We start from the raw sequence: 27,485 nt of genomic DNA, 5'->3' as shown, positions 1-27,485 counted from the left end.
ACTTTTCTAGAGAACAAAAAAACGTAAAAAAGCTTGTGCTGAAGTTTATATGTCTACGAAGACTTTAACTTACCAATATTAGTTTTACAGAACTGAATTTTTACTGTTTAATTACATTATTCAATGCTGTAAACACTTTCTAGTAGATGCAATATTAAATTATTGTAATACACATTGCAGAGAAAACATAATTTCAGCCCACCTGATAGCTTCCTACACATAAGGAGATCCTCCATTTCTACTCTTACAGTGCCTCTCACCTTGCTGCTGGCTGCCTAAAGATGATACCTCTTCTCCTGTTCATTTTCTGGCTCAACAAAGGGTGCGAAGACCACTACCTTCAGTACAGGGGAAGAAGTAGAACGGAGCAGCCAGGAAGAAGGAGGCAGGCAGACACACATAGGACTGTTTCCTTTAATTGAAGGTAAGCAATTAGTTAAGCTTAGCTGTAACATGTACCCTCACTTTTAGAATAACACAATTCTATGGCAACATACAAAGCAAAGCTATCAAATTACTTGAGAAACTACCATGTTCAGTGCAAGTGAAAGAACGTTTCACTTTGAGAAATAGAAGGATGCTAAACCACTCGGTGCTTTCACACAAGCTCTGTTTATCAGAACTCTTCAGTTCTTCTATAAACATGAACCTCAGCAGGATGCTATTTCCTCTGAAGTGTCTGTGCCACAGGGCTTTGACAGACAATGGGTGCTGAGGTTTTTACCATACATAACATTTATTGGAAACACACTAGACTGTACAGCTTAACTGCAACTATAGACCGCAACAGAAAGATCAGCAGTTGTAGGAAATGTGGTTAAAGTATTTTCTCTGTTTTCCAAAACAAAAAAAATGGTTTACATTTATAGTTAACTGCTGTCACTGGGTAGGTGCTGACAGCCACTGTCAGCAAGAAGAAAGATTTCTCAGGTAAATTAAGCCTTTTTAAAAGTACTTAGTTTTTATTGCTGACTGAAGACAGTGGTATTATTTTAGTGTTCTTACAGACACAAGTTGTTTCAGTTCACAGTAAATTCAGGATTTTTTTCTTCCACAGTAGCAGCTTTCATCATTTCAGACTGTCAAAAGCAGTACCTTGCAGAATGCAAGTAGCAAGCAAACCTTGCTAGGTGCACAAACACAAGTCTTCAATACGTTTTAGTGCAGATGGATACATGGAAACTAGACACCTATACAGATCAAAAAATTTTAAACCTAATTAGACATGTTCCTAGAATGCCTTGCAGTTACTATAGAACAAGTTAAACATACTGTTGCTTGAGCCATCTTGAACCTGTTTAAATCAAGAAGTGTAATTTACTAAGTCAACACCAAAATCCCAGCATTGGTATGGCCAATTCTTATATCAAACCTGAGGAAAAGTCATTTTTGCATTTCTTTTTTCAACTTTTAGATAAAGATTTAAGAACCTTTCTATAGGCATGTGGCAATGTCCATACAAGCATCTGACAATTGGAGAGCACAGGGTTTCCAGCAGAACCAGCAGGTGATGCCAGTGTTCAGTCACAAAAGAGGGCATTAAGCCTGCCAAGACTTCAAACTTCCAGGTACTCAATCTAAACTTACGATTTTAGATCAATTGTAATAGCATTTCTAGATACAACTTGCTTTAGAACAATTCTTTGGAAACTTGTAGTATGTTCCTCCTCCTGGCAGGAACATGAGAAACTTACACAATTACTGCAAACTTCAGAAGGTGAGCAGTGGCAACAAAAGATTTAATGGTGCCATCTTAAACATTCTCCAAGCCATTTAGCTTTGTCTCTAAAAGCTAAATGGCCTGGAGAGTATTTAAGACTTCTCACTTTCTCTCTTCTGTTCTATTTCTCAGTGAAGTTATTTGTGCAAGTTCAAAATTTAAGTGATTTAAAAGCGGGTAAGTTGAAACATCGATCCATTTAGTCAAGCTGCAGCAGGTAGTAAATCCACCAAAGACTATACCACCAATCTGTTCACATTGTTCTACTTCTGCCCCTCCCTCCCCTGTTTTCTTTCTTCCTAGTCCTTTTAAGTTTTGTCCCTCCAGCCATAGCTCCTTTCTCTTACCCACCTCCTCCATTCCTTCTAACCACCAGAACCCCAGTTTCTCCACACTACCTCAGGCTGCACTTTTTGCAATGCCAGTGCATTCATGTGTGACATCCTACGTTCATCAGAGCATTGTCAGCCATGACACAGCCCTGCAGAGCACTGTGACATTGATCCACAGGTAACATACGACTTGCTGAAGCGGCCAGCAAAGAAACCACCCACATATCTACATGCATACATACCTATGTGTGCTGAGCCCAGGCAAGCATCTACTTCCCTTTCCATATACATTGTAACTGCTGCACACAGTTGTCCACTCCCTATCAAGCAAAGCTACTTCAGGTGAAATCTCTTACTGTGAGACTTCGAGGTGAACACATCGAGCCGTTACATGACAATACAGACCAAAACATTTTGTTCTCTTCTGCACCTAACAACAGGGAGCATTACCAATCTCAGCCCAAGCAGACTGACAGTCATTCCGCAGGATCTAGCAAACTGCAGCCTGGTCACCCGTTAATGTGTCAGATTTACAGAAAAGCAGAGTTACTAAGAAATAAAAAAGAACACAGCAGCTATAAATGTGCATTTTAGGATATGAATTTCAAAAAGCAGCTACTAACTCCAGAGTATTTATTCACCTTCACCCCCCTCATCTTACAGTACTCACCTAGTAGTTATAAAAAACAAACAGAAGGTTTCAGAGCTAGCCAGAATTCAGATACAGTTTTATTTAAAAACCACCACATACTCTGGCAGAGTGAGAATGCAGGCATATAAATAAAATAGAATAAAACAATGATCTTTCAAGATGTTGAATACTTGCAAATATTAAACAGTAAGTTGGTTTTTTTGTTCAGCGCAAAGGCAAATTGTGAGTTCATACTATGCAGTCCTTAGTGCGGAAAAATCAGGAAAAGAAAACTACCAAGTAGTGCTAATGGCTAAACAAACATTTCAATGAGTTTCAGGCATTGTATTTTTATCAGAAATGATGGTACCGTTTTGCAGAAGTTTCATGTATACCTTTTAAATTAAAATGCTATTTCAGTTGTAATAATATCCTATAAAAGCGTGGCAAAGCTTAGTGATTTCAATTTAGTAAGTCTCAAACCATTTCTTTTTAGAAAAATATTTAGAATAGTTATATTTTAAAAAGTTATATTTCTACACACCTCCCCACACCTCTTTTCTTCCCCCTACACAAATCCTACAGAAGAACGTTCTTGTGTGCTTACAACTTAAAATAATCTCTGGTTCTCTATATAGCAGACACTATTCAATAGAGAATTCTGATAACAGAAATGGCATGCAACATAAAATATACTGGACAGGTGACATTACAGTTTTTAAAGACTAGAGAGTCTTGAAATCACTTGTAAGCTTAGAATCAAAATTCCAGGAAGAGCCTCTGGCACCAAACTACAAGCATCAACTTGTTCAGGGCTGTGTCCTTCCATTTTCCCCTCACACTGAAGAATCCTCGTGGGACAGATGGCTCCTGCTGGAGTCAACAGGACTACCAGCAGGCTGGTGTGCTATGTGATGTCAGGGTCTGACCTTTACGTTCCCACAGCTCATGACTGGTGACAGTACCAAGAATCCACAATGAGTACCGAGAAACAAACACAAACTGTAGAACACTATATTCTCAGAGTTTTCATTTAAAGAGCCTTGTATCGTGAGCAAATTAGTTCAGAAGGTAAAGGAACTTCTGGACTTAAAAACCACTTTAAAGGACAATACAATATTCAGTTGATGTAAGGTTATTTTTGGAGCATGACCAAATTAACAAGTATGCTGTTAAAATTCATTAATCCTGTTTAGGTATCTTTTAAGCCAAATTTACAAAGATTTTTTAGATCTTTAAGTGTTTCTTTGAAATTCTGAAATGAACACCTACTATTCTTAGACATCCTAGCAGCTTGCAAGATTTTATGCATATTGTACCTCTGTAGTTAGTGGGCTTTTAGAAATGGAGATACTTACTACAGGAGTTTCAAATTGGATTTTATTTTCAGTTATGGCACACCCAGCTCACTAATGTCACACTTCAGAATAGAATTTAGATCTTAACAGATAAGAGACACTTCATATGTTTTACCCATATTGACTGCAAAACAATTTGAGTACCATGTAATCTCAACCAGTCAAGTTTAAAAGGTTCTCAAAAGATATTTCGTACATTCTTCCATATTTCAAGCATCAAGTAATAAACTTTCTATTAAACCAAGTTGTATCACACAACTATAGAGAATTAACAAAGAGAACAATGATGGAACAAACCATTCTGCTTAATTTTGGGCTTGGTCCCAAAAGAGGTAGTCCATAAGTTATACACACACATAAAAATTCCACAGAAGTTAACCTAACATGCAGTCTTCTCCACCATATACAGCCTCATCACTAAACGAGGCTATTTCATATCTGAGAACATTACAAGTTAGTGTTCCTGTAAGGAACTACACTTGAAATTATTTCTTCATCTCTAATCAAAACCTGGTTCAGCTGAACCAATACGTTACCTGGGCTTTGCCATCAACCTCCTTAGTAAGAATGCAGTTTTTCCTCCAAATTAAATTTAAAACCTGCCTAATACACAGGTATGCCTTTAAATAACAAAGGATACATGTATTTAGGCTTGGAGAGAAGCTTCAGATTATTAAAGCTCCTTAGTAATACAAGTATATTTACTGTCATTTCTCTACAAAAGCTGCTGCTGCCATTGAATTCCTCATGGTTCCTCGTGCTGAAGCTGCAAACTCTTCAATCTCTGCATTCAGCCTATTAATTACCCATTCCAATGCTTCACGGCCCTACAATTAAAGAAAAATTTATTAGTGTATAAATCTTAGTAAATAAACAGGTTCTACCCTGTCTTGCTGAAAATGACTAGACACAATAGTTAAAACCAAAGGAAAGGTACAGAAATACAGGCCTCTGTGGTACTTTTTACTTCAATAACTGGAGTACTACAGGAACACATCCTGCCTTACATTCCATGAAAAAAATTCCTTATGTGAGCACTGCTCACATTATGAGCCACGAAAGTTTTTATCCAGATTGTTTTATCAGTCTTGAGGCTGAGCTCAAGACGTCTCTGGATTCCTAAAGAGCCCTCAAGTAAAACACTCCCACACAACTAGTTCAGATCTGTCTTTTTCTATAACAAAAAACTAATGGATGCCATCAGGAGGGCAGCAAAAGCAGGACAGTGCCAGACTTGTTGAGTGGAGATGGTTTTTTCCAGTGAAGAGTCAGGGAGCTTTGCCAATAATAATTTATTATCTCCATTCACAAGAGCTAAAAAAAAAAAAAGAGGAAGTTCAGCAAGCTGAGCATTCAGTCTCTATGGTAAAGACAGCAGAACTGTGTGGGCCCTTCCCAAGGCTGCTGTAAAAGCCAAAAAGTAAAACAGAATTTTTTTTCCCCTTTGTCCTTCAGCCAGTGGTCACACATTATACACAAGGATCATACTTACTTTATTAGCATTGGAAGAAATTGTGTTTGCCATTAGCCCTTCTAAGTAACTGCTGAGACTTACACCTTTTACTGATATTATTGCTTCTTGTGTCAACATGGTTCTGAAACAGAGCAAGAAACAGAATTATTCTGAGTAGCTTAAAAAAATAATGCATTGCTGAAAAAAACTCACTCCCTCCCAACAAACATTCTCTTATCAGCTTTGCTGTGTAACACAGAACTTCCCCAGAAACATAACCCATTTCCACTGTGTACAAATGCTTTATTAGAGGGTAGATATAGATTAGATATTAGAAAGTTTTTCCCTGTGATGGTGGTGCGGCCTTGGCACAGGTTGCCCAGAGAAGCTGTGGCTGCCCCATCCCTGGCAGTGTTCAAGGCCAGGTTGGACACAGGGGCTTGGAGCAAGCTGCTCTAGTGGAAGGTGTCCCTGACCATAGCAGGGGGTTGGAACTGGATGAGCTTTAAGGTCCCTTCCAACCCATTCTATGATTTATGCTTCTATTCATAAAATAAAATCCATGAGTCTCAACCAAGTGGAAGTGTCCCTTCATGCATCTTTAGCAGCTGGAAGAGTGAAAACAGCAGATTTGAAGTGAAGGTATATTGGGAAAACAGCATTAAAACATCCCCTTCAACAACAGGGATTTAACACTTCTGACCAAGAAAGAAAAAAACCCTCTTATGTTAGAACCTCTGGAAAGATCCTTCAGAATTATCAGTAATTCCAGCAATACTCAGCTCTAATTTTGCCTCAAAAGAAACCCCAAAACAACCAACAAACTAAACACCAAAACCCAAACCTCAAAAATTATACACTACAGGGAGATAGATGTGCCTTCTAGTGCAGGTTTTATGCTCAGGTAGATAAGGAGATCAGGAATAGAGCACCATAACTGAAGCAGAATACAAACTCAAGTTACTGACAGGACACAACACCCAAAGAGCTCATCTGAACAGGGCTCTGTCATAGTGTGACACTGAGTGTCCCACCAGTGCTCTGCAGAAACAGTGTCACCAGAGAGAAGAGCAGTCCATTTAATTCTTTTTGAGACAAGGCGTAAACCTCATCTCCTGTTCCAAGAGAAACCATGGAAATTTTCAAAGTCAGGCTCTATACTACTTCTGGGCAACATCAGAACACAGAGGTACTTACTTGTATGGATCATGAGGGTGTGGTTTGTAGACAAGCCTCTCATCTACAGACACTAGATTTGTAAATGAAATCTGCAGAATGCAAAACAAGATTACCCCTTGATAAAAACATTAAACAAATGTAGTAAATAAACCTGCAGATTCAAAACCACACTTCTATGTCAGATTAAACATTGTACTTTCCCTGCAAATATCAGGGTTGAGATTTCTCTATGTTGAAAAATCCAAGTTCAGCAGTTGCTGATCTGGTTCCCTTTACTTAAGTTTCTGTGACATTTACCGTTATAACTACCCCATTTATAACAACGTTTCAACAGTGGGATTGGGTGGTACAAAGAGCAAAATCAAGAAACAGTGACAACATACATCAAATGGCTTTTAGAAGTTTCTTTTCTTGATACTTCTGTTCCCCTAAAACTACTGGCCTACTCATCAGCATGTTCAGATGCTTCTGTCCTGACAAGTTCCAAAAAGCCAGTAGCACCCTTCTGCAAAGCAGAACTAGTCCACTATGAACACGTTACATAAACCTTTAACTTACATTGTTCTAGTGCAATTTTCAGGTCATTTTCAAGATTAATTTCCTTTTTCCAATTTACAAGGTATTATAATCTGCAGTCTCTTTCAGTTGCACAAACACAGCTACTTACATTGCTGGATTTAAGCTCCATTGTTTTTTTCACCGGGTCAACAACAGAGTGCTCCTGAACATAGGTCTTTGTTCTGCATGTGCCAATAAGCTAGAAGGCAGGCAAACATATACAGCATTAATCACACAAACCAGCTGCTATTCTTTAGTGCCTTTAAAGACAGAAATATCAAACAGACACTGAGACATCAGAACAAGAGTTTAGCTTAAAAAAATTATTCAGTTGAGGTAGATACAATTTTCAAGATGGAAGCAATCTAAGGCTTGGGCAAGTTTTTGCTATGAGGAAGTCCCTTTGTGTACTGCTGCTGAGCTTTCCTCAGCAGATACATAAATGCTTATCTTTTCAAACCATTAGTTATGAAATGATACGCATCTATTACAACACCTGACTCACAAGCTTCCCTCACCCTCCGGCATACTTTCCAAGCTCTGTGACAAGACACATACCGATTTCACAATGGAAGGTATTCCCCATTCTGTACTGAGGAGCCGGTAGCTGTGCAGCTTCCCACCAGGATCAACATGTCTGTCCAGCACATCGACACCAACCACACTGGGGTTCATGGGATTTGGGTATTTCTGCATGGCGGCCGTTGTCACAGTTTCCCAGGGGTGGCTGCCAAACCAGAACCAAGACAGAGTGATACACCTTTTTTTAATGGGATTTGTAGTAAAAATGAGCACATCAATCAAATGGTATTTTTAAAGCAGTTCGATTTCCAGTTCTCAGCCCCACAAATACCCTTCCCTAAAGGAAAACACCCATTTTGCAGGTTGCGCAGAGGTACACAGAAGGTCACATACAACACACCTGATTCATCAGCACTCCTGAACTCAATTACCTTGTGGCTTCTAATTCCATATAAATGTTTTCCCTGTGACATAATGCTGAAAGAGTGCAACTTTTACGAGGCTTCAGGGACACTGGAGCAATTTATTAAGCTGTTACTTCCCTCCAACAAGTAATTTCTTCGGATTATTTTTCGCCAGAGGTGTTTTGGGGCACCGCAGCCCCAACAGCATGAATGGACCCCTAACACTTCAGTCAGGCTTACACCCGAACGCAAGGGCAGCACAAAGCTGACCTTCACCACGGCCGATTCAGTAGGTACGCCTCCCGGTTCAGTGAGAAGCGGCTTCCACAGCCTCACCGGCTAAGCCTCCCCAGAAGCCCCCGGCTAATGGCAGGCCCCCTCCAAGTCGGCAGCGGTGCCCGCGTTCTGGTAGCTTAACTGTGTCCCAACCGCCCGGAGGGCGCCCCTTGCCTGGCAGTAGGCTTGGTGCTATGCCCACCGCGGCCACAAGCCTCGGAGTTGTGCCCGGCCACCGGCGAGCGGTTCCCCGCGGCAAGTGACCCTGGGGCGCAAGGACACGCAGAGGGAAGGTCAAGGGAGGCGAGTCAGCACGACCGCCGGCGCAGGGCCGCTGCACCGGGCCGGGCCCGCCCAAATGGCCTGTAGGCCGGGAAGCCCCCTCAGCTCCTGGCCCCCTCGAGGAGCGGCCGCCATCCCTAAGAACAGCTCTACTGCTCTCCTCATGACTTCCCCCGCCCCGCACTCACTCGAAAACATGCTCCGAGGTCCAGATCTTCATGGCGGCGGGTACCGGGCGGCGACAGGGCAAAGACCTGGAGGCACCGCGACTACGCTCTCCTCACACCCCGCCGCCCCGGTACCCACAGGGCCCGGCACTGCCACCACCAGCAGCTGCTGCGCCTGCGCAGTCAGCGAAGAGCCACAACACCGCCTTTGGGCGCGGAACGCTGACATCCAATCGTCGCGCGGCGCCGCCCTGATGTCAGGAGTCACGTAGCGAGTGAAAGTCACGCAGAGGGCTCTCGGTCGCAGGTGTCAGGCTCTTGCCGGGAGGCCCGGCCGCACTCACTGCGCCTGCGCGGGGCTGTGCCGGAAGGAGCTCTCCGCCCGGCGGTGCCTATGTGTCAGGGTGCGGGAGGCCGGGGGTAGGAGCCGGGCTCCCGGCGGTGGGGTGAGGGGGCAGTGCAGCTGCGTGGGTTCCGCCGCCGAGTGTTAGCCACAGCTGAGAGCGCTCCAAATCATGCAAGCGCTTCACAATGCGCACGTTTCACAAACGCAGCCCGTTAGCTCCTGCAAGGCTTAGTCGGTTGAAGTGGGAATTAAGGCACGTTTCATGCTAACTCGGGCTGTCAGGAGCCGCGGGTACCCCGGGCTGCTTTCCGGATGAGCCGTTATGCGCGGGGCCGGTTACCAGAGGGCGCGGGGATCATGGGGAGCATCGGTGGTACAACGGGGCTGTGCTGGACGGAGAGGAAGGGCACGGACCGGGAGCAGTCAGCAGTGCCCCGCCCGGGGCAGCTTACTGGTGTCCTTTGCCAACTCGTTTTGTAAGTGCGCTGCCTGGAAGTTATTTTATAACCCACACTTACAAAACAGCCTCTTCGCTCTTTTGGATGCTAAGAAGCATGTTCTGTAACGTGCAAGCTATTCCAGAACGGAATGTAGGCAGGCTATTCCAGAATGGAAGGGTTTCAACCAACTGTTGTAAGCCATTTTACTCATTCTTGGAATAAACCAGAAGCGATTTCCAAGATCAGTAAAGCAGTAGGAAACCAGCTACAACTACAAACCAACCCGTATGCATTTTGTGGCTCATCAGCAAGCATTTTCTTTTAGAATTCTCAAGATAACAGTATTGAAAGTGCCTTGAGTAGCGTGGAAACTGTATGTTTTTCAAACAGGGAGGCAGCAGGACAGTCTTGCACGCTCACCACTCTCAGTGAGTGACTGGTATGTACTCATAACTACACAACAACGGCCTCACTGGAAAAGGTAGAAATGGGAATTTCCCAGAAACAGGTTACTTCACACAGGGAGATTTCTGTCATCTTTCTGCCATGCCAGAAATCCTGCCCAGTCTGGAAAAGCTCAGATTCAGTGAATATTCCTGTGCATTCCTGTTTGCACTGAACATCAAATACAGAAGCCATTATACAGAAAAGATACTATTTAATGATAAACTACCAGATGCAGTCAGCAGCAGATACGTAAGCGAGGACTAAGAGAGTAAGTGTTTGCTGGAGAGACCTATCTTGATCTTGTTTTATGGAAAGACTCTTCCACCTCACAGCACTATCCCTAAGCATTGTGAACACACTAGTCATCCATCATCTTGTACAAAGTTATTTCTGGAAGACTGCAAGACACATCTAAATCCATTTTAGTCTTAATACCCCCTGAGTGATTTTTACAACGGGAGAATTTTGCAAAGGATGTTAAAAATGCTAAGCATTTTGCAAGGTCTCAGAATGCAATACATAGTTGTGGAATATGGTGACCCTCAAATAGACATTGGCAATTCAGCAGATACCCATCCCCTATCCCCTAGGCCATCTGTAGTCTCTCATCAGGGTTGGGTTTTTTTTTTTATCTGTAAAAGAAATGTTAACTGCTGGAAGCAAAGCAAAATGATATCTCCAAGAAGGAAACATGCCAACATATGGTGCAGATTAGGAACTAGATCTCAAAAGTTCTTGCTCAGATAAAATTCAGTTTATTTTAACAGCAGTTGTATTTAAGTGAGTTTCTGTATTTGAGTGATACCAAGGGCCAAACTGCTTATAAACCTGACTTTTAAAATAAACCCAGAGTTTAGGAAAATAAAATGCTCATTTTTAACTGCAGAGGAAAAAGTTGCACATCTTAAATATTAGAATTCTTTACGTTGGTGATGTTGCATCTAGAGAATATAGTGTTCATTTTTATGACCAAGAATTAAATACTAGAAGTTGTATTATCTTTTTCCCTCTACTCTGCTCTCGTGAGACCCCACTTGGAGCACTGTGTGCAGTTCTGGTATCCTCAGCACAAGAAAGCCATGGACCTATTCGAGCAAGTCCAGAGGAGGTCAGATATAAGGAAGGAGTTCTTTACTGGTGGTGAGGCACTGGAACAGGTTGCCCAAAGAAGTGGCAGTGTTCAAGGCCAGGTTGGACAAAGCCTTGGGCAACATGGTCTAGTGCGAGGCTTCCCTGCCCATGGGACCATGTCACCCAAGGTTCTTGTCCAGCCTGGCCTTGTACACTGCCACGGATGGAGCATTCTCTCTTCAGAAAAACACAGATGGAATAAAAATATTCCCTCTTCTGTACAGAAAATGTGGTTTTATCTAAATAACCAGCATTCTTTACCAGTTTTTCCCTGTTCATGGCATTAGCAGTTCCACTGCTGATGTTGAGTCCTTACAGATGCTTCTCACTGCTTCAGCAAGCTGGTCTCCCACTCCACAACCTTTCACCTTCCCTCTTCATAACTGATACAGTCTTGCATTCCTTGCTGCAGCTGCGGTCTGGACTCATCATTCGACCCAGGGCAGAGGGAAGGGGCAGTGAGCTCTATACTATCTTAAAGATACCTGCCTCAGTTAAGGTATCTGCCGGGTCAGACTAGGCCCTATAACAGCTGATTTCTCAACTTCTGCCAAAGCTGGTTAAGCTGGCTGGAGCTGGTGCCTTCTGAAGTCAGTGACTCCTATTCTTGATCTGCTGCTCATGTTGCTCTGGAACAGCAGTTCATATGGCCAGGAGAAGTGCTGTAAGGAAACAGTGCTGCTGAATTTCTGTTTTCTGCACAGTGAACCATAAATGGAACTGAAGAATCATCCAACGACCATGCTGGTATTGCAAACGAGGCCTGAGGTGAAGAGCAAGTGGTCAGGGCTGGGTAAGCCAGTGCTGTGGACCCCCTGGAATGTCTTCTGGAATCACAGCTTGGGTTCACACATTCAACAGTGTTAGGAGGTCAGTGCATTTGCTCTTCATCCACTAACAAACACTGACTTGGTGTTTGTTAGTAACATCCGTATGTCGGTTCAACCCAAAATAAACCACAGATCAGTGTAGGACAACCAAATGCCTGTGTTTGTTTCTGTACTTTCTCAGTCACAATCAGGAGAGTCTTTTTCTCTGTCCTTCAGTATTTAGGACTCTTCCTCCCTCAATTTGAAGAAAAGTCAGATTATAGAAATAGCCAACAAATGCCTTTCCCCTATGTTCTGGTGAAAATGGCTGTGAAGTTGCATGTGAAAAGCAAATAAAAAGTTTTAAAGATTATAATTTTATATCCTGGGACTAATACCAGTAACCATATCACCTTTCAGAGAAAAGATACAGGTATATCTGTTTTTATTCAGAACTAAGTTCGAATCGATTCGTACTTTCTGTTTGGAAAAACCACAAGAGGGGGCTAGATTTCCATGAGGTTCTCCACGCGAAGACAAGAACATTATTCCATCAGAGAGAAAGGGCTCGGATTTACCGTCTCACAAGCAAACCCACGACGAGGTTTCCACACCTCTTGAGCTTTGCCATGTGAGAAAGGCCAAGATCCCTACTCTGATTCTGAGTCTCAGCAGCAACTACTCTCAAAGGGCTTCCCACCCCTAAATCTAGAGCATATTTTTCTGCAGAAATAAATCATTCCACTGCTTCCAACCTAATACGTGCTCCAGACAGAAATTCCCCGCTGGGAACAAATCTGAAAGATACAATCAGTACTTTTTTTTTTTCAATATTTCAAAAATATTAATGAAAAATCAACATAAAAGCAATGAAACATCTCCAAATAATAATAAAAAGGTCCCTTATATGTCCTCTAGTTAAGCCTGGTTAGTTTTGCAAAAACATAAACCTACAAAAAACCTGACTTACTCCTGGGCCAGTTTACTGCAGCAGCAGCAAAATAGTGAGACAGGAACATATGGCCACATATAGTTTGACTATATCTTAGACTATGATCTTAGACTATGATCTTAGACTAGTTTAAATCATTTCTAAAAGTATCACCTAAGTGGCCCTGCACATACCACAGTATTTTACACTGCGTGCTACCCATCCAGCATGTACGTGATGCCCTGCTAGTGAAAGGATAAAAAGAACTGTCATTAGCAATGTGATCTATGACATAGGTAGCCTGCAATGAATAATAAACACATGCATCCAAAAACATACTGCTTCTGCCAGCGCCTTCCCAAAGGACTGAAAAAACCCAGGAGTTTTCAGGTAAGCTGTACATAAACAACAATCTTGCAGCATTGTTGTATGATCACCTTCCACATTTGTCTTCATCATCACAAGGACAAGTGACAGATATGCAGCAGGAATCCTGAGACACTCTGATTCAAAACATCCGTTTGCGTGGCCAGAAGAGTTTTTTTTTTAATGCAGAAAATTAACATGTAAACCTATGGAATGGAAACAAAGGATGGAGAAGTCCATTGATCATGAGGCAATACTGAACCCAGACTTGTACAATTTGATGTATGTGCTATTGCTCACGTACATGTCTTACTGCAGCAATGAAATACAGTGAGTGCAAAGCACAACACAGAAGTTTGTCTCAGGCAACTTCTCCTGTCTTTTTGGGGAAAAAAAAATGACACAAAAGGCAGAGTGTATAGTCAGGATTATTCATCCTCAGATGCATATTCTATTTCCTGTACCATAAAAAGGGGACATATAGTTCCTTCTTACGACTAAAACCAGTAAGGTACTAACCCTTTCCCACAGACTTACATGCAGATCCAGAATTTGTTTTCCAATATTGATTGCATAAAAGGATTCTTCCTGCAATTTCTTAATATACATTATTTTCCTACCACTTAAATGTTTCATATATTTGTATGCATGCACAGCTGTTGTACAAAGGCCATAGTCAAAAAGTGTTGATGTTCTCTAGTATGGTGGTACAGGGAGATGAAGAAAAAAAAGGATGTAATTTCTTAAACAATACTAGTACAAATCTATTTCCTGTTTCAAAATGCTGCTCATTTCCTTCTCAGGCACATTTAAAACAGCCTGGCTCCCCAAGTAATTTCTAAGTTTTAAAGTAATACATGGATCTTTTGAAAGCCACCTGAGATGTTTTTGTGGGAAGGAGGTCTCTCTGTACTGGTGCTTCCACTTGCTCAATAAAAGCAGTCAAATTACTAACTCATCAACTTGCCTTACTTCAACACTGGACAGTCTTAGTGACAGTGGTTTGGTCATGTTTTGCTGAGAGTCAAAGGATCTCTCCATGGCAGTGACAGCAAATGGACAGAACAACAACATGTCTTTCTCTCAAGGCTGCAGATCTCTCTGTAAACTTTTTATTGCCCACAACAACTGGTTGAACTTTGGATAGGTGCCTGCCCTACAGAGAAGGCCAAGCTTAGAAGTAAGTCACACACATTTCCTTTGTCAATTTTTACACACTAGCACATTTGCTTTGCTCACTATCTACACAAAGAGTTGCATACACAAATCACGGGACTTTGCTGTCTACGCCTGTAAATTTGCATCCGGAAACCTAGAACGGGTAAAAATTAGAGCTAGTTGAAGCTGAGAACATCAGAGAGATTGAGTTTTTGTTCCCTAGCATTTAATGTCTCTCCCTTCCCTAAATAACCACCACACCCTGAAAAAACAACCAAACCAAACCACCCCACCAACATTCCCTCTCCCCAACCCCTCTCCCCCCAAAAAGAAGAAAATTCATAGAATCATAGAATAGTTAGGGTTGGAAAGAACCTTAAGATCATCAAGTTCCAAACCCCTGCCATGGGCAGGGACACCTCGCTCTAAACCATATCACCCAAGGCCTCGTCCAACCTGGCCTTGAACACTGCCAGGGATGGAGCATTCACAATGTCCTTGGGCAACCCATTCCTGTGCCTCACCACCCTAACAGGAAACAATTTCCTCCCTATATCCAATCTAAACTTCCCCTGTTAAAGTTTTAACCCATTACCCCTTGTCCTACCACTACAGTCCCTAATGAAGAGTCCATCCCCAGCACCCCTATATGCCCCCTTCAGATACTGGAAGGCTGCTATGAGGTCTCCATGCAGCCTTTTCTTCTCCAGGCTGAACAGCCCCAACTTTCTTAGCCAATCTTCAAACCCAGACATTATCTTTGCTTTAGAAGATTTAGTTTAAGGGTATACTAAAAAAAAAAAAAAAAAAGCATTTAATAGAATGATCTGGAACTAGCCCTGGAGCCAACATTTGATTTTCAGATCCCTTTTATTTTATTCTACTGCCAGAAAATGTCCTAAGAGACCTAAGGCTGCACACCTTCTGTACTGTTGCCTCATATGCAAAACTGGCCAAGTACCTTCCTTATCAAGCATGTGACATACCTACTGCAGTTGTGAAATATACCGTCTAACACCGTCTACACCAACCAGTCTCTATTATTGTTTATATAAGATGAATGCAAATAATTGTTTTCCTTACCAGCTCTCTCTCCCACCTGACAAGGTACAAGATGTAAGAAGTCAGTGTGCACACAGTCACACCCAGCAGGCCCTCCCCTTGCCTCATCATTAGCATACTGGCTACTCTAAGGTTAGGTCTTCCTCCTGCTGTCTGTGGTGGTTTGTTTAACATATTCATACCACATTACATGAGTGCGCTTTATTTATGGTTTGCAGCAGAACTCTGAAGCTGGCAGGTACAGAGTCCTTAAATGGCTTTTGGTGACTGAATGATTTGATTTCAATTTAAAAACTGACTCAAAATTTGTGACAATATATGTGCTGCATGACTCATTAGAACCATGAATTTTAATTTAATGATTTTTTATTAAATTGTGCGATTTCCTTGACTTCCATGGCTCATGGAGTTTGATTTGATTATGACTATACAAACAGTTCCATCTTGTCTGTGTCATTAGTGGGAGCAGCAGCTGCCACTTGGTGTTTGAGTTCAGTGCAGATGCACAATGGTATACAGTTCATGGATGCAATATGACTATTCTGTTGTCTGGGAAACAGTCTCCTAAACTCTGCATAATATGACAGTTACCAGCCAGATAATGTTTTCTCTTGCAAGCATCACAAATGTGCATGTGATCAAGTAGGCAGATGATAATCACATGTTATCACCCACAACTCATGAGCAAGCACAGTAACAGCACAATTAAAGACAAAACCATGTATTTTAAAGTACATTGAAGTTGCTAATGTATTTGTGTTGTTTGGAAATAATCATGCTTCTTCACTACATCTGATTCTTGTTTAAACCTAAAGATGACATTTCTTATAAAACCCAAATGCTGTCAAACATTCATTGAATGCAAATTTATAATGCAATTCTTGAAGAACCAGTGATGACAGGTCATGGTTGTAACATACTACATGTTAAGTCACAAATGTAACTCATGGTCTTCAAATACTGCTCTTTTATTCAAAATTTATATAAAACTCTCTGTTTCAGAAATCTTGGATTCCATCAGCTATCTTTTGACATGCTTTAGAGAAACTGCAACCTGGAAACAAAAGTTGAGACTTCTTCATGCACAGACCACTGCATGAAAGTGGCTACTTAGTCATCAGTGCTGACATCTTAACTATCACAGAGACAATTATCCGATCAATTATAAGCAAATATTCTTGAGACACCTTTAGCTTACCTCTGTCAATGGCTGACTACAGAGTTATGATGAAAGAGAGCCATTAAATCAGTCTTGTTAAAAATTTTGTGGGCCAGAGAAAACTTTGATCATGGATTTAAGTCTACTTATGCTGTCTTTAGTACTGGGATTGTATTTAACACCTCTTTTGAAGGGGAAGGACCCAGTCTCAGCAAGCAAGAGCACAAGAGCTTTCATCTCTGGGACTACAGGCCTTGGATCTTTAACAGCAGCAGCAATTAAGGCTCAGTCCTAACGTTCTCAGCTGGCCTTGACAGCAGGAATTCCCAACTCCAAGCTGAGAAGATATTCTAGTGTTTGGGTATCGCTGACAATCCAGAGAGAAACAGCTAGCTCAAAAGTGAAAAATCACACCGGAGAGTGGCCCTTTCCCTTCTAGGGATGAAGTACAAGGCACTCCAAGGGTTTAAAAGTTTTGACAGCTTACCAGGCCAGTGGTAGTTTCCTGCTTGTAGCTTCACTGAAAACAGGTATCTTTTCCAAGTAGTCTTCTGAAGGTTTCCAAGAGTATTTCATCCAACCTAAGGCATAAACTGTAAAAAACAAATTAAAAAAAATACTAATTTCATAGGAGAGTTTAAGATGGAAGCATAATGCAAATATCTTCTACATAAATAAAGTAATGGAATACTCTTCATGCATAGTTGGGACAAAAGTATTTTGTTTCATGGTAATCTGTAATAAACATTTTCAATTAATAAACAGATTCCATAAAATCAAAGACAAGATGGTATGATCAAAGTCAAGGGGCAGGGTCCAACTAGATAAAAGGTGTGAATCTGCTGTGTACTGTAATCGCTGTCTGACAGTTACTACAGGTTACGGATTTTTGTAAAATACTTAAGTGTGAAATATAACATAGCACTTAAAGAAAACCAAAGGAATATGTGGGGAAACTTCTAATCTTGGGAGTCTTGAGAAGAACTCCACTACATTCTCTAGAACTGTCCTGATCCAACGTCAAACACGTTCAACAGGCTTGTGCAAGTCTGGTACACACAGAAGTGTTGCACTTCATCAGGAATACCAAGTTAGTGACAGCACAGCCCTAACTCCTACCTGTACACACAGTATACCTGTAAAATCGTACACTTAGTTTTCTCCATGCTGTTGCTGGTACTCTGTACAAGGATGGAAAGTGTTCAGTGCACAAGACGATTCTTAGATACAGAATTTAGGCGCAGAAACTTGGACTCTTCTAGGCCTTCCCCATCCCCATTGTTGTTATTAATTTGTGCATCGTTAATTAATTAATAATGATTAGTTAACACTTTGAGAGACAAAAGCTTTTTCACCATCATGATACCTGCACTTCCTGCAGTGCTGAAACTAAGCTGTATATACTAAGCTGTCTGCAGCTTAGTGTTTCAGCAAAAGCAATAATTAAAGGAATAAACAATATGCATAAATGAACAAAATGTTTAATTCCAAGCACTTTCCATAGGATGATTAAGCCATATTGGATTAATGCTATCCATCTCTTCAGGATATACACACTGTTGCATCCACTACAGTCTAAAACGTTAACAGCCACAAACTGAAGCTTGAAATATTTAGAAAAGGAATAAATATTTGCATAAAGTAATTTTAAAAGTTACTTGCCTTCTCACAAAACAACCATCTAAAATGTAATTTTTCATATCTAGTTCTTGCACAGTGTATATTAAAGCACTTTCTTAGTAGCTACCTCTATTTTTTTCTCTAAACTTGAGTAATTTAAGAACTACTTCAAGTTGCTGCACAAGTAAATAATATTTCTATCAGTTCTGCTGCACTAATTCAATAGGATATGCATTGTTTTTCCAGCAGGTTAGTGATGGCAAAACTGGAGTTTGACCTTCTTGCTTGTGTCGATGTATGGCTTCCAAGCTCAGACATAAGAATTGGTTTTATATACACTTTCTACAGGTGACAACCTCCGAACATACAGCAGCTCTCTGAAATGCATAAAATGCTGTAAACTAGTAATTATTAGAAATCAAGCCCTATAAAAAAGTAAGATAAAGAGTATAGGAGCTACAGCAACTTCTCTTTTTAAACAAGATATGCATACCATGTATCTTGCAAGTAAAGGGCTCCCAAATGTACAGTATCATAGGAACAGAAAAAACAAATACTGTCTGAACAGCTGACTACTCCCCTGAGCATATGGACTCCAACAGGGACTGACGCTGCCAGATCCATTAGTAATGAAAGCAGCAGGCAAGGCAAGTTCTAAGTAAAAATATGATATTAATAAAAACCTGCATTAAGCTTCATTAAACACAGAACTGGGAGACAACCCAGGAGCAGAAGCAACTAAAACTAATTGAATTGAATTTAGTTACTCCAAAATCAGTCTTCCTTTTATAAATGTGTATTTCAGTGTGTCATACAGATCTTAATTCTTGCTGATAAAATTAGAGGAATACTTTCAAAACCATCTGGACACTCATACAAGGAATTTGCATGAATTTAAACAAAAGTTAACAACATCTACCTGTAAGAAAGACCCTTCTTTAGAAAAGGGATGGTGAATATTCTTTTTAGTTCCATATTCATCTGATTATTTCAATAACTGGGAGGATCAAAAACATGAAAGAAAATGTCTGCAGAATGAGGACTTAGGCAAACCTCAGCTGCTGAATCTTTTCTGTGCTCACTTAGAAAAGACTTCCTTCAAAAAGTAATTCCTACCTTATCTGCTTGTAGCCTTGAGGTTTTTTAGGCCTATATTGACAATATGGTATGTCACCTGCTTTTTAATTACTGTATTTTGCTGTACCCTGTTAGGGAATCTAAAAAACGGGTGTGCATTCCAAAAACCTGAAATACTAAAAAATAAAGATCAGAAAATCTGTTTTCTGAAAAACATGGCTATAAATGGAGAGAAGGAGAAAAGTATTGGCCGCACTAGAACAATCACAGTTTAGGGAGATGAACAAAATGGAATGATACCTGTCAGCTTTGGTAGTTAAATTGAGCAAATCAATTTATTCTGTGTTTTCAGAAATGATATGAGAAAGGTCTGACAGTTCATGGGGATTACTGACTAAGCCAAGGGGGAATACCACTGCTGCGAAGATGGAATCTGTCACAGGTAACCATCTAGATAACAAACTCTTCTCTATGGCAGTAGTGAACAGAACAACAAAATAAATTATGACACATAATATGCACACCCTGTAAATATTTTGAAGGAAAAAAAAAATAAATTGTGTGTTGACTTCTTAATTGTCCTGTTACATATCCCAGAAGTGGAATGCCAACAAGTTTTGCATGGACAGTGTGCATGCGAGTTTAGAGCTGACCTACAAGCTGTACCAGGCCCAAGAGCTCCTCGTTCTGGTGGCTGTGCTGTCAGACTGCACACAGTCACGTCTGTGGCCCCCCTTTTTGGGGTGGAGATTTTATGGGCTAATTTTAATGTTTTTTTTAAGCTAACTTCAAGAACACAGTAGTTTGGTTTAGGAAAGAGAAAGTGCCTAAAGAGTCAAACTGAAGGCTAAATTAGGAGGACATGACAAAAACATTACTCCATTTAAATGACGGTAAGAGCTGAGGTATCACTGCATCACTGGCCTTATGAGGGGAAATTAGCTGTGTTTCAAAATTGACATATTTCCAAGTAGTTTTTGTTTTCCTGCTTCCCTGAAGCTCAGTGGAGGTATTTGAATTTTATCAATGAATTTGTGATATTTGCATGTTTTCTTTATACATGTTAAAATGTTCTCTCTGGTTATCTTTTCAGAGTTAGAAAATGCTCTCGTTGCAAACTGTAATAACCAGTATTTTGTATAGGAATATAGAGGTGGGATATAACCTCCTTGGTGTAGAAGATTTTTATAAGGAAAAAAAAAACAACAAAGAGATAAAGTTAAAAAGTGTGCATTTACAGTCTTAAATTGTAGTAACTATGTGGTATAATCAATATAATTAGCCAGGAAGCTATTTAACAAGTTAAGTGATAAATGACCACTAACTCAAAACCTTGTTATTCTCTCACAGATTCTGCAATGGCTTTACTCAAGAAAATAAAGTAACATTTATGCCCACAGAACTCTTGTGAAATAAGTAAGTTGTAGTATCTCAGATGTTACAAATGTGAAAATGTTGAGGAGATTTTCTCAAAGCTCTAGTATCAGCTAAGGACTCAATTCCCAGGAACAAAATAGTGGGAGTAGAGCTTCCAACTCACATGTATCTTTTCCAAGATATTAGAGGGGTTTTGCAAGACAAAAGAATGGTTCACTTTTGAGTTACAATTTCAGAATTCCCAGTTCCCAGTTCAACCAGCTAAGTCCCAATTCCTCACTGTGCCTTCGTATTTCCACTCAGGCATGCAAAGGAGTCCTTGCCCAGAACACGTGGTTTAAAAATTTGTTTCCCTGAAGTAGTTTTACTAAGGATTGTTGGGGAGGACAGACCATCATTTCCCCCAAACCTCTGCAGATGATAGAGATTTGGAAAGGTAATTACTGAAAGGACACTGTAATCTTAATATAAATCCTGTTCTAATGTTGTATTTTTAATTTAGAGCAGCCTTGAGGTGTTTATAAAATTGTTAAATACTTTAGAGAATTAGTTTTTATTAAAATGAATCCTGAAAGGATAGTCTAGGAATGGATCTTTACAAACACAATAACTGAAATGTATAACATGAGGACAGCTGTTCAGATGACTGTTTCCATAACAGCACAAGCTACAGTAAGGTCCACAATGACACAGGATATTGTTTCTATGGTAATATGTTTAAGCCTCAAGGATGCACAGAAAGTCCTTAGGAAAAGTAGGAACTAATATTTAAATTAAAGGGATTTCCTTGTTTCTACTTATCTGTGTCTAACCACTTGTCACTATTTTCTTATATCTAGATTGGAAACTTTTTAGGCTGGTGACTCTCTTTAGCTTGTATTTCTAAAGAAATCGGTGATATCCAGTCATTCTTTCTGTCCTCTTGCAACTTTTTAAACTGTGGGTTAATTTTAATCAAGTTAGACTGTGGAACTAGTATGTGTCTGCTGAATGGGGCTCAGCAGAGTGCAGAAACCCTGCTGCTTGGCCAGGCAGCCACAACAGGGGTGACTCCTAATTAGGGGGTGTGGGACAAGCCATGCTGGGGGCAGGAGGAAAGGGAGATACCAAAAAGGAAGGGTAAAGGTACAGAATATGGATTTATGGTGCCTTGTAGAGACTTCAAATAGGCAAGTACATTGTAACAAATAAATTAGAAGTGTTAAAAGGCAGCATAGTAACAATTTCAGCATGGTAGGAGTGTGCATACAGACAGACATGTGAAACAGCCTGTCTAGGAGTTTCAGTTTTTCTCTAAAGAAAACATGAGTTATGCCCCTGAAAAGTAATACCGGTTTTTAGCAACACTGGTGCTCTAAATTCTTTGTGCTTTTTCCATGTTCCTGTATCCTGATTTGGCTAGATACCTGGCTGTAAAAATTCTCCCAGATTATTCATAATGGATCAGTAACATGTTAGATGTTGGGGTTAATACCTCCCAGATCCACAACAGAACCTTTGCATTTATTTGCAGGTGCCCATCAGAAATTAAAACTAATACAACTGAAAAGCAGACTATTTTCAGTAATTTCAGCTCATATTTTGTGCCAAGATGAAGGCATTATGGAACAGGTGCTTGGAAATACAGCTCGTGCCAATGAGATGCTCATTCAGTAGAGAGTAATTGGAGCTCTCTTCATTACCACCCTATCATCTGGTACTTCAGAAGCAAAGCATGGTCAGGGAAACCTACAATTAAAAGTTAACTGTCACATTTCATTGCGGTTATTTAGGGAATCTTTAGTAACTTGTAACAGAAGAACAAACAGGTGAAATCTCCACAGTTTTGCATATAACTCATTAGCATGGGCAGAAAATTGCATTTAAATACAACAGCAGCTTGCCCATTCCTGTCAAGAACTAAACTTTACATTAGAGTCCCATTTACAGAGTCTGAGGCTGGGTGCAGTGACTGTTTGGATGCTGAAGACTTTTCTTAGCATGCACCCAGTATTTCAGGACAAGGAGATAACAGATGTTAATAGCTGAAAAACTGCTGATACAGTTTTGGTGTCTGCTTTTGCAAATGGGAGCCATTAGTGGTGTCAATAAAATACAAAAAGTCACGGTAATCCAATTACTGCTATTTTAAAACACAGGTTGCTTTGTAGCTATGGAAACGAAAATGCAGACATTAATGAGCAAGGGGGGGGGGGAAATTGGTGTTTCCTTGACAACAGATAGAAGCATAGCTCCGTGAAACCCAAAGGAGAGAATGACAGAAATACCTTTTACCATGATATACAACTGAAATACAAGTCCAGTGCAATAATATAGTTCACTCTGACAGGAAGCTACAAGTACTTTTTTCACACAACCACTTCCCATCTTTATACTGAAGTTACTCAGTAGTGTGAGGCATTCTGTATGTTTCACTGATCATCTTCACGCGGGTGAAAATTCGAACGGCATGCTCAAGCCTGTGATAAGAACTGGGACACCTGTGTGGCATGCATGGAGCAGGTGAGTGTTTTATACAGCATACTGAAAGAACTTCTCAGGCAGCAGGGACGAGACATAATCAATAGGTGCCAACCCTGAGACCAACCTAGTGCTTTGCCATGGGGGTGTGAGTAGTGTGCTCCACAGGAAGCTAACCATGGGCAGAGTGGGCACTACTATTGCACACCTGGACGCTGAAGAGCAGCTGTTCCCTGGAGTGCATCATAAATTCTGTGTGCATTGTACATAGTGTACTTTTTTTCCCAGTGAAGAACTGTGTAAATATTAGGTAAGATCAAGAAAGAAAGGGATACAAGGAATGTGCAACTTTAACCTAATTACTAAAATTTAGCAGGCAGCTCTCACATAATTCAAAAGAAGAGGAACTCAACATTGTTCAAAGACAATAAAATGAGAGGAATTGTGATAGAGGTAAATTAAGAGGACACCAGTAAGATTATAGGGCTATTTTTTAGTGGATAGCATACAGCATAATAGAATGTAAAATATTTATATGTATATAAAATATAAAATATAAAATAATTTAATAAAATTAATACATAGAAGTGTTGACAGATTTCCCACAGGCATTTTGGAAGGACTGAATCTTCAAGAACTAGGTCTTCCTTCCACTCTATCCAGCCTATAGTATTAAGAGCATTCACAGTGGGTGGGAAAGTATATCAATCAGTTCAAAATCCTAAATTGTTTTGTGTCTGTAGCAATCAAGAGCTGGATACTAAGCTACAGGAAAGTAAGGTTTCCTTGACAACATGTTGAGAAAAAAACACAACTACACAGAACTACATAAACTACATAAATCTACATAAAAACTTATGGGGAAAACAACAACGAAAGAATAGTTGAGTTGGCTGCATGGTGTGGAACATGGGCTTACCTCGGTGACTGGTACTGGCCTGGAGTCATGGTGACAGGACTGCTGTTTCTACACTCCTAGTTGATGCTTTAATGATTTTTGACATTGATCTGAAAGTTGGTTCAAATGATCAATGACCTTGTCAAATTCTAGTCCCATTTTTCGTAAAGTACATTTAAGGTGGTGTAGCTGGTAGCTTTTAGAGCATTTCCGACTACTGTCAGAAACCCTGAAGTTATCTGTTTTTGTATGACAAACACGAAACAGATGGAAAAATTAGGATGACTATACTCTAGTTTGTGCATGTGTAAAAAGCAGCTAGCCTTGGTGACTCTTTGAGTTGCAGCAACTGTTACTCTGAAAGCTACATTGCTTTTAAGTGCATCATAATTGTAATTACTCATATTTGTGAGTGATAAGCCTGAAAATATTATAGTTCCAGAAGTCTAAAAGACCTGGGAAGACCTTTCATATTCCATCTGCAAAACATCTATTTTGTAGAGAAGGCACAATAGCATATTTAACTTTTTAACCTTCTAACTGTCAGCAAAAAAATGACTTAAGCAAGGAGGAGTAATAGGAGCTCTCCTCATATCTACCCTGTCACCTGGTACTCCAGAAGCAAAGCTAGACTCACACATCTGCTTTTTCTCTAAGATGTTTAAGGCTTTTCTTAGGTTGTAGCCTATCCTTGTGAATTAATCCATAAAACAGCCCTTCACCAGACCTGCTTATGCTGAATTAATACTAAAAGCCCAAACCAAATAAAACCCTAAATCAAGCCTGTATGATGATGATGATTCAGCATTTAGAGCCTTACCTAAAACATATTAAATCTCAATTTGCAAAAAAGCTCTGTGGGATTTTAATGGGAGATGGTTTGAGGCTAGCCTTCCCTCCCATGTCTGCATGGATGTGAAAATAATGCAAGCGCTTTAAAGAAGAAATTCAATTCTTAGGAAACATTCAAGTTGTAAGCACAACCAGCTGAATCTTTTCATTTTTGTGATTGCCTTAGCATTTTCTCAGCAGCCCTCGAGTCTAGTTCCCTATGGGATCTATTACTTTTGCCTTGTGTTTTATTTTTTCTCCTTGTACTGGCTTTTCTTTGGCAAGTAGACCCACGTTTGCTTCTCATGAAGCTGTCTCCCTTTTGCTGTTCAAGCACATTTTTGCCTTAAAGTTCTTTTCTCTTGGACTTTTTTTTTGCAGTAGGGCCTGACCAATACATGAGGGGTTACATTTCTCTTTAGGGTGGTGGTTCTTGCTGTCTCAACAAACAGACAAAAGTGCCATATGAATCTTAATAGTTGTTACGCAGTATGGAAATTAAGTCAATAGTTGGATGTCAATTCACTAGAATGCTTTCCATTCCCCCTGCTTTAAATATTATTTGTTTTCATTTTTTCTCAGATTCTTAATAATTGCTTAAAAGATTCTGTCAGTTTACAGAGCTCAATCTTTGGGGAAAAAACCCAAACATGTTAAGTACCATGGTGGAAATGTGCCTTTGGTCAAATGGTAGTTTTGCAGTTAACCACAACTTCTGTACACTCAAACTTAGGAGTTCACATCTATAAAAGTCACCACATCTGTGTGATGACTGATAGCAATATTATGTAACAATTCTTCATGGGACTAGTCCTCAGAGGAGGATTAGGTACATTCAGACATTCCAGATGTTACTTTATCTGCAGCAAAGTGGCCAGTACTGTGGCAGAAATGATGAATGCTGCAGTGGCTTGGAAATACAACCACTAGAGTCACTATACGTAGTTGTTCATGACATACTGAAACAAAACTAACCAACACACGCCTTTTAGAGTTACCGCCCTGGGCTGTGTATTTTGCTACTACAGTTTTCAAACTGGGTCAAGAAAATTGTAATCAGTTGTTGGTTGTTTTTTTCAATGTGACTTATAGTAAAGGATTCAAATGACACTACTCACTAACAATGCACAGTGTTAACTGGGCAAAAGGTGTCTTCACTAAGCAGAGTACACAAAGATTAATTTAGAATTTAGAGCAAGACAAAGTAACACGAAAGGTAAAACCTGTCTTTTGCACTTCTATACACACCAAAAATTTACCATGCTAGAGAAATTACCAGTTTTACTTAATTGATTTAAGCAATTTCAGTTTGCAGTCTACAGCATATTATACAGTTGCCCTCAGTCTGCATGAATATAACCCTAATGGGAGCCATATTTCTTTTCTTTCTCTAAACACACACTTTTCTGTATTAGCTGAGCCCACAGACATTTCTCTGGCAAATTCCTCCTGGAGCTCATCTCAGCTAGTTTATACATGAAAGAAGAATTGAAGCTTCTATAGGGACGCTGGAGAGGGACTCTTCATTAGGGACTGTAGTGACAGGACAAGGGGTAATGGGTTCAAACTTAAACAGCGGAAGTTTAGATTGGATAAAAGGAAGAAATTCTTTACTGTCAGGGTGGTGAGGCACTGGAATGGGTTGCCGAGGGAAGTTGTGAATGCTCCATCCCTGGCGGTGTTCAAGGCCAGCTTGGACGAAGCCTTGGGTGACATGGTTTTGTGTGAGGTGTCCCTGCCCATGGCAGGGGGGTTGGAACTGGATGATTTTAAGGTCCTTTCCAATCCTAACTATTCTATGATTTTACTGTGGCTAGTAGCCAGACCCCACTTAATAGCAGGTCAGGCTGTGCTTCTGTGTATTAGTAGTAATATCTCATTGGCAGTTGTACCAGATAGATATAAAAGGGAAGATTGTTTTTAATTCACTGTAGTGAGATTCATGTGTAGTGAGATAACTGCCTTTATCAGATTCTTTGTTAAAGTTTGGGATTAGTAGTCTCAAGTCCAGTCTTGCTGTTTTTACTCACACACTGACTTCTGATGATTTGGCATTCAGCTCTGGGTCCTTGACACTGGGATCTCTCAGCTGATTCCTTCACACCATGGCCAGGATATGGGATGAAGAACTGCCAGTGATACCATACAGCACTAAACAGCAATATGAGCATCACAAAGTGTCTCCTCTCTTTCCCTATTCCCCTTTGCCTATGTATCCAGATGCCCTGCTTTTTGTTCTCTGTCAGCAGAACACCAAATGCAATAGAAATCCTGGTTGATCTGGGGCTCATTTGAACATCTGAGAAAGTGCACACCTAAACCATTACATTCAAGAATGCATACACCTTGTGTCCAAGCACACGGTTTTCAAGCTGGATGTCTTCTCTCATACATACATGAATACAGGCATTTAAGAAGGGCTCATCCCTTACTGTCATGGAGCAGCCAAGTCATAAAGGTTTCTTGAAGTTTTTAAGCTTCTTCCTAAAAC

General features: G+C 40.4%; 1 protein-coding gene and 1 long non-coding RNA gene across 4 annotated transcripts in view; both read right to left on the bottom strand.

Moving 5' to 3' along the window:
* Positions 1–2,759: 2,759 nt before the first annotated feature.
* PRELID3B (PRELI domain containing 3B) lies at positions 2,760–9,034 on the bottom strand. The gene is made up of 6 exons (XM_061375525.1): positions 8,904–9,034; positions 7,790–7,958; positions 7,341–7,430; positions 6,692–6,762; positions 5,534–5,636; positions 2,760–4,868 (listed from the first exon to the last, which is right to left on the bottom strand). Exons 1-6 carry the CDS (start codon positions 8,933–8,935, stop codon positions 4,749–4,751), a joined length of 585 nt encoding a protein of 194 aa, XP_061231509.1. The 5' UTR covers positions 8,936–9,034; the 3' UTR covers positions 2,760–4,748.
* A 5,336-nt stretch (positions 9,035–14,370) lies between these two features.
* LOC133224229 (uncharacterized) overlaps positions 14,371–27,485 on the bottom strand; it is a 134,035-nt gene continuing 120,920 nt past the window's right edge. For all 3 annotated transcript variants that reach the window (XR_009728795.1, XR_009728797.1, XR_009728794.1), the window contains 2 exons: positions 17,219–17,324; positions 14,371–14,508 (listed from right to left, as the gene is read on the bottom strand). This is a non-coding gene — a long non-coding RNA (uncharacterized LOC133224229). The remainder of the gene's footprint in view (positions 14,509–17,218; positions 17,325–27,485) is intronic.

Source organism: Neopsephotus bourkii, unplaced genomic scaffold (genome assembly GCF_033783945.1).
Source record: "Neopsephotus bourkii isolate Nb327-2 ecotype Australia unplaced genomic scaffold, CSIRO-AGI_Nbou_v1 NB_1663, whole genome shotgun sequence".
Lineage (NCBI taxonomy): Eukaryota > Metazoa > Chordata > Aves > Psittaciformes > Psittacidae > Neopsephotus > Neopsephotus bourkii.
Note: the sequence above shows the minus strand (reverse complement) of the source record. Positions and strands in the feature narration are given on the sequence as shown.